This window comes from Rhyacophila brunnea, unplaced genomic scaffold (assembly GCF_057557595.1).
Source record: "Rhyacophila brunnea isolate RB1 unplaced genomic scaffold, BYU_Rbru_1.0 scaffold_1, whole genome shotgun sequence".
Lineage (NCBI taxonomy): Eukaryota > Metazoa > Arthropoda > Insecta > Trichoptera > Rhyacophilidae > Rhyacophila > Rhyacophila brunnea.
Genome location: NW_028232751.1, coordinates 48941563 through 48954242, shown reverse-complemented (window position 1 = coordinate 48954242; position 12680 = coordinate 48941563). Strand labels below are relative to the sequence as shown.

The following is a 12680-nucleotide window of genomic DNA, read 5'->3' as shown; positions in this document are numbered from 1 at the left end:
AGCGCCACTGTTTGATTTTGATCGATATTGAGTTAGCTACTGATCATGAAAGTGTATCAAAAAATCTATCGAGTGTAGTCTTCGTTTTTAAGCAAAGGCAACCCTTCATACTATAAAAATCACTTTAAAATATGCTGTGAAGTGCAAACTCGCCACTGTTCAATTTCAACCAATCACATAACAGTTTGGGTATACAATTTGTATGGCTATGCGGTGTTGTTTTTGTCAGATGATAGTCATTATGCTTTATTAAAAAGTTGAATTTCGTTGTGAAAATGGACGTGAAAGTGACACCTGTGATGGAAAACCAAGTCATAAAAGGGTATACAACAATAAAAAACTAGAAAAGAAACGTGGCAAAAGTTAAACATTATGATTTTACTCTTCAAAGTTATGCTTCTTTTGACATTGAAATGGGTGCCATTTTCTCAACCCATTCAGAACAATATTCAAAAAAAAAAAAAATTATCTCATTTAAATTTATGGTATGTAATAATTTTGTTATGCTCAGAATAAAAATATTTACGGAAAGCAGTTTAATTAAAAAGAACATATTTATCAATCCATTCAGAACAATATTTAAAAAAAAATGGATTTTTTTGTCATTTGAATTTATAGTAGGTAGGTATTTAATAATTTTGTTGTGATCAGAATAAACATATTGACGGAAAGCAGATTCAATTAAATAAAACATATTTATCAACCCATTCAGAATAAAAAAATGGATTTATTTGTCATTTGAATTTATGGTACTTATGTAATAAATTTGTTGTGATAAGAATAAGAATATTTACGAAAAGCAGATTTAATTAAATATAACATATTTATTAACAGATTCAGAACAATATTTAAAAAAAATGGAAATTTTTATTTCTTTTGAATTTATGGTAGGTACCTAAGTATGTAATAGTTTTGTTGTGATTAGAATAAATATATTTACGGAAAGCAGATTTAGTTAAATATAACATATTCATCAGTTTTCCGTAAAAATGTTTAAAGTACCGAACTATCTATCCAAAACCAATATGTAGGTACCTACAGTAGTTTTCAAATTGGTGATATAATTTTTTGTACATTATACATGTTTTTGTTAGAGATACTCATCGAAAAATTCACCAAATCTGGTTATCGGAAAAACCTGTAAACATAGTTGCAAGAAACAGGAATACCTTTAACAAAATTATACAAGATATTCGAAAAAAAATTAACTCGTTTTATGAAAAAAATCTTACCCGTTTTATCTTGTATGGCAATATATTATTTTTATATGCTTTAAAGTAAACTTTTTCTAACTTAAAGTACAGTAGGTACCTACCTATTTTATATTTTTCTTGTTTTCATTATTGAATTCTAATATATATCATAATTTCACCTACATTACAATATGTAAGTTATTTTGAAATCTTTGAATGATTAAGTTACAAAAATTAAATGTATATAGGTTTCAATACTTACATTAAACGAGTCAAAAAACTGATAATTCTAATTATTATGAATTGCCTACATAGTCTGTTTTATGAAATATACACGCAAAACTATAAACTCAAGAAACAGTCTATATTATAATCTTGTTTCAACTGATGCTCAGTGCGCGATCTATTTAAAAAATGTACCGGTCATAAGTGGGTTAAAATAATGATGGCAAAATGAACTGTTACATTGAATTTAATTTTAAGCAAAACTGCCACTGTTCAATATAATAGTGCGCCGCAAACCCGCCACTGTCAAAAAAACTTTCTTAAATATTTACTTATTCAGTATATATATATTTGAATTACATCATTATTCATGGTAAATTGGAGATACGCTTTCTAAATAAAACCTATGGTATCTTGGTTTTCCCTCAAAATAAACCTGTGAATCGTTTTTTCTTGATTCTGAAAAATCACAAAAAGCAAACAGTGGCGCTTTTGCAACTGGACCCCTCAGAATTATATAATATTATAATAATTACCATTAATTCAAAACTTTTTAGAACTTAATAATGCATTAATAAAAGTAAATAATTAGTGTTATCCAACGTGTTATGTACGATATAATATTGTGTTTTTCATCTAATTAATATAATGTTTTTCTACCAAGAATTGACAGTTAACACCATTAAATTAATTTAAAAAATACTTATGAATTTATGTTGATTCATTATATCTGCGTAGAGCATCATCTATGTTTTATGCCGCCGGTTTTATTCTCCACAAACATGGGAATGTTTTATACATGTCCACAAGGTCCGTAATAAATTGGCGGGAGAAATTGCGAACGTCTATTGTGAAGATACGTGGAAAAACGTATTAAAAAACGATTCGACGCGTGGCATGCGTGAAATATTGGACAAAACCTCACTCTTTCCGTTGTTCGCTACGCGACTTTATACGCACGATCTTTCTCGCGCGACATCGCGCACACTACGTTTTCACGCAGGAAAGAATGTGCGTGTGCAGGCTAGTAATATGGGTGGTAGTTAGTTATCCACAAGGTGCAAACGAAGATTGGAACAATGTGGTCGAATTTCGACAGAGTCAACAGTACACTTTTAACGGACTCGTCCAATACTCGATTGCACCGTTGTGGATATAAAATATAATTTAATTTAATTTATTAATATAAAACAAGAAGCATTATGCATGCGATCATTATACTGGTCTCGACCTGACGCCATCTCAGAACATTTTTTTTAAGTTAATCATAGTTACTTATAAATTTACGATATAGGCATTAACATAACCTAATTAAATTTATTTACCTACCGGTAATTTTCAAAACCGGGCCATTTCTGGACCACGACCCGCAGATTTTATCCCCTGCAAATTTGAACGGGACCACATTCGGAACGCGACCCCCAAGTTTTGTATCCCTGAAAATCTTTGACCGGACCATATTTGGACCGCAGCCCTTGATTTATTTGCCCTGACCGAGCTTCACCCGCCACTCCCACTAGGCATTAATTACGTTAATTGCATCACTGCGTATGATGAAGTTATTTTTTATTATGTTCAACTTGTTTCAACAATAGAACACATTGATGGCAATTGAATTATGGCATTCTCTTACACGAACTGGCCAAGTATCATAAATCCCAAAACAAATATGTCATGTCAAAATAATTCAAATCTATTTTTAAGCCATTTACAACTTGACAAAAAATATTCCAGCCAAATGCTGTAACCCTTAAAATGCATGCCACTGGTGTGTCAATAAAAGAAAATTATTCTCAATTTCTAATAAAATAGTATAATATATAAAATAATAAATAAATATTATATAAAATAATAAATAAATCCAATGCCCACAGTTTTTTTTCAATTCCTGAACAATTTGAAATTTGAGGGTTACACCAAGTATTGGCATGTACAGTGAAGATATACTGACGATGATGACGACGTTGAAGATTATGAATATAGAGAGCGAATTAAATAGTTTTACTTGTATAATATAGTGTATTCACCGAATACCCTATTTCTTTAATTAAATTTAATTTTAGACGTAGACGGTTATAAGTTAAAATATTGTGTATATTTTCGATAATAATAATTTGATACAATGTAACACCATATTGACAAATATGCAAGCATTAAGTGTATTCTCACACATCGTGTGCAACCACGAAACTTCGACAGGTCTTAGGGGGCTTACAGATTGACACGCTTTGCGACTGATACATATTATATCTATCCATCTGTTCACCTAGAATCTAGAACGATGCATCATTAGAAGAATAGCATATCGAGGTTGCTTAGCCAAAAGAGCCCAAAGCCCGTTTTGGTAAAAAAAAATACTTTTCTATTTACAGCATTAGAAAAACTCTTTTACAATAATTTTATTATTCTCTAACAAACTAACAAAGTGAGTTTACTTATTGATTTAGGTTTTTCTACTATTCTATTTGAATCGTTTTAGCGATGTGAGAGTTTCATCTTAAGGAATCTTCAAGCATATTACAAAAATAATATACAACGAACATGGGTTACAGTTTTTATTTTATAAATAAATAATAATAATACAAACTTAACTTTATAATTCAGGCGATTCAAAATCACGATTTTGTTATATAATTTTTTTAAAAATAAGTCATGGGTAACTATAATCTGTCTCAGTTTCATATTTATATATATATATATATCTATTTATACAAAATTTTGGAGATAGCGCGTTTAAATGAAACAGGTGAATTATTAAAAAGATCATTAAAATTTTATGAAGTTAAATCATTGCTGTCTGCACCAATAGGGTTTATTTTATATGTAGGTAATCTAGATATGTATTTTAAGTGAATTACGTCTCCAAATTGGAAAACCAAGACCCACTATTATAGTCAGGCCGTGTCACAAAACTGTAAACATCGATGGTAGTGCTAGTTATTGCTCATACTTCGAATGCAATATGGTTAAGTGTTTGTAGAAAATGATGATCGTTGCATATTGAAATAAATGGTAATAATTTCAACAAATAATGCAATCTAAATTATTGCAAACAGGTTATCGCATTGCATTCGAAGATAATAAATAACTTGCATTACCATCGTAATTCGGAAAACTCTGTGCCACTACCTGAATATAATAGTCGACTTTGTGGCAAGCTCTTGGCTGTTTTCTCGATCCGCTGATGAATTTGATTGCAACTTTTCAGGTTATCGAACTCGTCCCAACCATGAAAAGGAAGCCTTATGTCAATTGGAATACTGTCCTCGACAGTTTTGACAAGTTATGTTTACTCAAAGCATTGAAAAGTGAGCTGTTGGTGGCCGCCATTACGGAATATGTCAATTTATATCTCGGACCCGCATTTTTAGAAAGCGCAGTATCATCTTTACCGATTATGTAAATAATTTAATTTTTCTTATGTGTTATACTGTTATTAAGGTATTATTATTTAACATGCCTGCCGTTAAATGATTTTGAATTCATTTAAAATTAAATATCCTCTGGCAAGAATGAATGGTCAGATTTAGATTATATTTGTGTATTTACGCAGGCGTATTTACGGGCGCGCCGCTACCATAGTTGTTGTGTTGTTAGCTGTTAAATTTTACCGGTTCTGTTGAAAAATATAACCTCAAATCACCACTGTGAAGTCTGGTAATGTTGTAATTGCATTCAAGGAGTCTAAATGATGCAATAACACCAACACGTCGAAGGAATGTGCGAACAGAAAAGAATATCGCCGATGTAGAAGCTGTTAGATTAAAAAAATATTTTAGTAATCCCATACGGTCCAAATCAAATTCCGCATCCACTGGATTCGCGTCAATGTGCTTTACCAATTGACTCATGTGCGCCCTATCTGAATACGACAAAATTAACTACCATTTTTATATATTTAAGTGTTCAACAAATTGCGTTAATTTGTTGACAATCGGTTTTAGTGGTTTAATCAAGGTATAAGTAGTAAAATTATGTATGTTCAATAAAAGAATGTTACATTCTCAATTTTTGCGAATTATTTGATGAAGTCGTTTATACCCATTTTTATTACTTACTTGGGTTTTCGTATGTAGGATGGGCATATTAAGGCTATACCTCAGCTGAGGCATGGTCTAAAAAGATCTTAACTATGCGATGCCCAGATTGTGTTAATAACGCGTGCCGAACGGAATCTAATTTGTCATAAAAATTCGACATGCGACCATATAGTGTTATGTTTATTGCTATATTAGTAATAATAATAATATATTCATTGACATTTTTTCTTTTTCGAGTTCATGCATAACGTTTTTTAGTCATCTTACCACGATATAGAGTATATTCTAATGACGCCATCACAAAAATAAATCGACGTGCTCTCATCTCGAATGCCGCTCGGCGATTGGTGACGAATGCGAAATTTCTTCCCACCTATTGTTGAAAATTATTCGCCGTTTCACTTATGTGTGCTCTTAAGCAAGATTGCAAGCTAATGCAATGAAAATATATTTTTAGATTCAAAGATATGTCCAATATCACCCCACTTGTGTTCATCCTGAATCCCGGTTCAGATCCCTTTCGGGCGTTTCAAAAGTTTGCCACCGACTCCGGATATGATAGACGCACGCAAACCATTTCACTGGGTCAAGGCCAAGGACCTATTGCAGAAAAAATGATTGGCCTAGGCGCATTGAAGGGAGACTGGGTATTTTTGCAGGTAGGTGCAGATACGAAATGCATTTATAACAATATAAAACTTGATGATATAATTTATTATGTTCCTACCTATCTACATAAGAATTTTATTAGGTATCTACCAAAGTTCATAACCTAATAGTAGGTATATTACTTCAGAAATTACGTCCATAAAGGCACGAAACCAATTTTTTAAAACTCCAATTCAGAACTAAGTTGGTTTTATTGCATTCAATTAATCAGTGGCAAGGGGTGGAGGTAGGCTGTTAAGACACGAAATAAATAAAACTTTGTTAGTCATACCTATTTGTTTTCAATGAACTAAGAATACAATTTTTAGATAGTACTGCTAGTTCTAAAATATCAAATAAATCCTGCCTAAGCCAAACCATAATAGTTTATGTATGCTATGGGCGATCCAAAAGAAATAGTGCACACTAGAGGTGAGTTAGAAATACTGTCACCAGTTTGCGTACTCAAGTCTCGGCATGTGCTACCCATACTCAGTATGTGTAGCCCAATAAACTTGTTCCAAGAAACTTGAACCGTATTCGAAGTTCGAATTTGAACGCATTCGATGATAATATCATCGCCGCGACTCGCTAGTTGGTACTGTTAATAGAATTTCAATACTATTGACATTAAATGCGCGCCAATGAGATAATACACGTATGTCTAGCCGTGATATACTCAATTGTCATTGCTCCCCCTTTCTCCCCAGTTGTAAAGTTGGTATAGTGAAGGACAGAAATGGTAACATGTTCGCTTTATAGTAATACTATGGAGTTAGTTTTAGTTTCAGTTGAGTATGAGACTTATATCGAGTTGACGTCAGTCTCAAGTCCCGGAATAGGTACCAGTATTCGAGTTCTGATAACGCTAACTGACTACGCGTTTATCTGGTTTCGTCACGTCGAGTTTCTCGATTCTCTAGTGTTATAATTGGAACTTATAAACATAAACTGAATTCAAATTTTATGCGTGAATATATAAATGGATAATAATTATATACTTAAACAATTTGATTTGCTTATTTTATAACAGCACCACCATTTTAGCGGATCTTGTGTCAATGGATAATAATTGTATTAACATCCAGGTAATTCTTAAATTTAATTCTGTAGTATATTTATAAATACACTAGCTGACCCGGCAAACGTTGTTCTGCCATATAAATTATTTCTAGTGAATATTTTGGTTGTTAAATAAAAAATAACGAATGTATCGTAAGTGTGTGGGGATGGGATCTATGACAGAAAGAGGAATAGAGCGCTGTAGACGATGACCGCCGATAAAAACAAAAAAACATCAACCATTCATTTTCTCAATTCAAAATGAGTAATGATGTTCATAATGAATGAATTACCTGTGACAGGATCTCGTTGTTTAATGTTTATGCAATATCCGTCTTGTCCCTTCCAGAAAATTAGCGGATATTGGAGAGCGTCCTATGAACGGTGTGTGTTAGCGATGAACTCCAGATTATTGTTTTTTCTTCGAATCACGATTTCTCCCGTCGATGTGCGGTCGCCAACCATGATTCCAGCAATGTCGTCAACAACAGTCGCATTGAATCGACGTACGTGCTCTCCAGCTGGTGTTTTATCAGGATTGATGACAATAGCGTGATTGTCACTTTGCAATTCGTGCATGTGTGCTTTGAAGAATTTCAATAATTCATTGTGCTCATTCAACAGGGCGTCCAGTTCGCTGACGATGCACCTGGCATTAGGCAAATTGAGGCTATTGTAGCCGCAACGTGCATCCACATGCCGCGCCCATGAAGTAGATTTGTAAAAATGTATGTGGTTCGTTTGGCATTGGCAGCAATGAGCCTACTTTGTGGTATACTTGGCCTTTGATTTTGAACGTAGAATGGAATTGTTGACCATTTGCCGCAGTATTGTGAACTATTTCTGTTGCTCCGGACGAAGTCATTTGGAAGCATGAATTGAATGTGCTAATGGACTTCAGGAACAGGTTTGAATCTGGAACCGTGCCGATGAGCAAGCCATTCAATGGTTCTGGTGGTATCTCAATTTCTGGTAGTTGCACTTTTCCTGGTGCGCAACACATCCCGGCTGACTCATGTTTGAATTTGAGCGCATGACAATGGGGACATTCTTTGTCCATAGCACCAATCAGCACTTTCGGATGAGCGGAATATTCAATATCTGGCTCGTACTCGAATGCGAGACGAAGGAACAAAGCGGATGTAAATGTTCGATGTACTTGTTGGCATTGTCGGTCATTTGCTCTGCGTGTGTTAACTACGAACCGGCGCGCTTGGCTCCGTTCCAATTGTCGTTGTTGATTTCGTTCAGCTCGTGCCTCTTGTGATTGAGATGCACGCAATTGCGACATGCTTACACGCACGTTTTTGTTATCTTGTTGGATTTGTTCGTCTGTTCTTTCTGCTCTACTATTTCGCATGTTTGTTGCTTTATTCGTTCGACGGCCCAAATGGCCCCCCTTGCGTCTTGCTGGCATTGTCCACTGTAATACACACACATAAAAATATATAAATTAAAATAAATCGTACAAAATTTTGCACGCACTGCGTTGTGATATGCCGAATGAAATGTCAAAATGACGCGACGCTTCTCTTAAATTCTTCTCGGACGTAGCGTCATCTGTCATTCAACAACATAAATAATTTCGTTCTGTTTGAAATACGAACGACGGTTAAATTTGTTCATACTAAAATAATAAAATCGCGATTAAAAAATGGCAGGGTGGTAGTAGGAGGGTGAAAATTTGGGGTTATAGGTATTTTTTTATGCCAAATAATAAAAAAAAATACTTACAAAAAAAAAATTGTCAAAAAATAAAAAGAAAATTTTTCAGGATAGAGATCCCTAATCACCTAGCGGTATGAAATATACTTGTTGACCTATTCTCATACCTAACAAATATATATAAAAAAAATCATAAAAATCGGTCGAGCCATTTCGGAGGAGTTCGACCACAAACATCGTGACACGAGATTTTTATATATATAGAGATATACTACAGAATTAAAGGCAAACTCTTTTTACTTCCCGGCATGACATAATCTTATGTATGAACAATAGGTCATAAATTTTGTATACTTAATTGGCAGCTCATTCCTTCGGGAATGTGGTGATCGCACAGGTTTGTTTTGTGACAGTTCAAAACATGCTTAAAATAAAAAAAAAATCATTGTACCTATATTTATTTTATGTTAACAAGAATATTATAACCTAACCTAACCTAGCATAAAAACAACTCATAAATTTAAAATGTGTTTAAAATTTTATAATAAATGGGACTTTTCGAAAAGCTCATATGTTTTTAACGATTCTATTAGAGCCGATATTTCAAATATTAGTAAGTATTTTGGAACAAGTTTCGATACTAAGTATTTTTTTATACTGGTAGTAAGTAGGTATACTCAGTCTTCAAAATCGACCAGTTTTCCCATCTCTAGTGCACACCCTCTCAGTCATATTTATTTGTTTTCGTTAAGTTACTATATAATATTAAAGATGGTGTTGGTTAGTCTTATTAAACTCATTAAGCCCTACCTACGCCAAACTATAATCGATATAAATATTTTATAGATAAATGAATATTTTTTTACTATTATCTACTACGGTTAGAATTAGGCAGGGTTTCATTGAATTTTAAAAACTAACACATTGTAGTCTTAGTTCTATAAAAAAACATGTTTGACTGACAAAGTTTAGTATGCACTATTTATATCGGATCTTAACGGCTTACCTCCACTCTTCGCTACTGCAATTAATTAATGTACGTAAACAGATTGACGTTGCATACTTTTTTTCAACTGTTTTATTTGTTAGTATTTTATGACTGGTTTGGACCCTCATTCCTAACATTATTCTGCGCGTTAAGCCATTACTGAGGTATGAATATAGTAATAGAATCTATTTTAATATTTGTTTGCACTTAAAAGTGTCAGATTTTGAAAAACATTTGATTAAGTTTTTGGTACTGAGCGAGCGCTTCTTGTACTGCAGATAAAACTGTCCCTGCTCAGATAAGTAACGACTTGTGGTCACTTGGTGGTTGTCGTGTTTCCTCGGCTTAATTAAAACATATATGTTTACTTTGGATGCTTCAAAACAACTTCTTTCAGAACTGTCACTTAGCAGCGTCGTGGATGTTGTCGTTGGAACAAATTGTTCAACGAATTTCTACAGATGCTATCGGCCCGCACACCGATTTCAGACTCTTTCTGAGCTCGATGCCCACTAGCGACTTCCCGGTGTCTATTTTACGAAATTCTGTGAAAGTGACGAACGAACCTCCAAAAGGCCTCAAATCTAATATTAAAAGGTCTTTCCAAGATATGGATGAGACCGTGTTTGAACATCACGGTACAGTATAACTTAAATTATTATTTTTCCATTAGTATGTATTAGGATATACAAAAAAAAAATACGATGCCCGACGAACCATGAAAATGTATACAGTGGATTCACGCCAACGTGCTTTATCAATTAATGTACGGACGTCCTATCTAACTACCACGAAATTAATTTATAATTTTTACACGGAATTTTTATTAAATTGTGTTAATTTTTTACTATCGGTTATGGCGTTTAAACCAAATTATCAATTGTGCCCTAAACAGATTTATTCTAGACGGTAGGTATATTAGTAATGTCCAATATAAAGAATGTTACATTCTCAAAAAATTTTAATTATTCGTTGAATAAAAAAATTTGTTTATTACATTCTTTTATATTTACGTTTTTACAGCATTATTGTCGCATTCTATTAGCTCTTAAATCTTAGTACAATACATACAACTATAGTGCATATTTTGAAAATTAGTCATCATAAAATTATTAACGTGTTAACTTTAATTTATAGATTTTGTAGCTACATATTAAAAATTAAGCATTATAGGTACATTATATTTATACATTTATACGGAACCGATTTACGATTTCTTGTTCCAATTATAGATTTCTTTTATTACAACGTTTTTATTAGCTTATATTCTTGTTTGTCCGGTGGTTGTATGTCCAGTTCAAATCTTGCAATCGACTTTTAACTAACTTTCCGACCAGATAGACATTTGAAACTTTAAAATATATCAGAACACGATGCCAATGCATTCTTTTAATACTTTTAGCCATCTTTAAGCAGAATTGAATTCATTTTCAGTTAATTCTGTTTTGTATGGAAAGTTATTTCAGAAAAATCCGTAAAAAGTAAAAGACTATTATTGGTTGCTAAGGGGGTGGTCCTAGCAACTAAATTATTAATATATACGTGCGTTACTATGGAAATCAAAATGAAATGTCAAAATGACGTTTCAGTATTCTATATTTGTTCATATCATATCAAGTATAACTTTGAGCATAATAATTCAACAGAAAATTTATAAACGTTGTATATAAAAAGTTTTTTTTATCTTGTAAGTATTTTTATAATATTTTTAAGTGTTATTTTTTATAGATTTGGGACAAGACTTTCGAACCATTGTCTTTGGAATATTTTTATTCCATGGTATTATACAAGAGAGAAAAAAATTTGGACCACTTGGCTGGACGATTATCTATGAATTCAACGACAGTGATCGAGAATGCGCCATTTTAAATTTACAAATGTTCTGCAAAAGTGGAATAATTTTGTGGGATGCATTGGAATATATTTTAGGTAATCGAATATGTAGATATTATAATAATTACTATGATTTTCGATCACAATCAATATCCGACACAACCAAGGTTGATTCATCATGTAGGTAGGTACATATAACTATAAAATTTTCCGCGGTACAAAAAAAAAAGTTTAACTATTTTTTTTAACAGAATAAATAATTAATATTTCTCACATCATGTCTTAAAATATTGTGTTCTCTAAAAAAAAAACCTATCTCGAATTTTTAACAATCAATAATATTCTGGGATTTTATTATTTTTTCCACAATGAACGCTCGCCACGCGAGAGTTGTTCGTAGAAAGCAAGCAGTGACTGGTTCGAAGGACTGTGCAGGCCAGCGAGCACAGAACAATAAAATTAATGAACTGAATTCAAAACCTTTCCTTTTTATAAAATGTGGTACTAACAAATCTGATTCTGAGACGCGTATGAAAATTGCGTGTGTTCATCGTATTTGACGAGCGACTGACTCTCAAGCTAACTTGCAGGGATACTAAATAAATGCTGCCAAAATGGGATTGAGTATATTGAAACGAGTTCTATGGCAAGTGGTAACGTGTCACCCTTTGTGGGACTTCCCATGTTGTTTTTAAATAAGCATGTGTTTAGAACCAAAGTAGGTATGTATGCTGAGCATATGACTCGTAAAATAAAAATAACTGTAAAGAAACCTCCACGTAAGACAGCCAAGATCCATACCATATATATTCAAATAATCTGGTTTCGAAAGAATAAAATATAATAACATTTTAATATCAACTAGAGTGTAACTCAAGTACAATTTTATGCGAAAATTACTTCATGTAATGTTTGAGACTTTCACGGTTGTTTTTTATCGTAATAGATTCTTGGGTATCAACCGCGTGTACTTCTTACTGCTTTCCTACACGTTTCGGTTTTTTTCGGTTTCGGATAAGTATATTC

At 32.9% G+C, this 12680-nt stretch overlaps 1 protein-coding gene across 1 annotated transcript in view; it reads left to right on the top strand.

The window, feature by feature from the left end:
- Positions 1-12680, top strand: part of Dhc16F (Dynein heavy chain at 16F) — a 108120-nt gene that overhangs the window by 82370 nt on the left and 13070 nt on the right. The window contains exons 53-56 of the mRNA XM_085945780.1: positions 4627-4817; positions 5916-6117; positions 10219-10459; positions 11550-11750. Coding sequence (XP_085801906.1) covers positions 4627-4817; positions 5916-6117; positions 10219-10459; positions 11550-11750 — 835 coding nt within the window. The remainder of the gene's footprint in view (positions 1-4626; positions 4818-5915; positions 6118-10218; positions 10460-11549; positions 11751-12680) is intronic.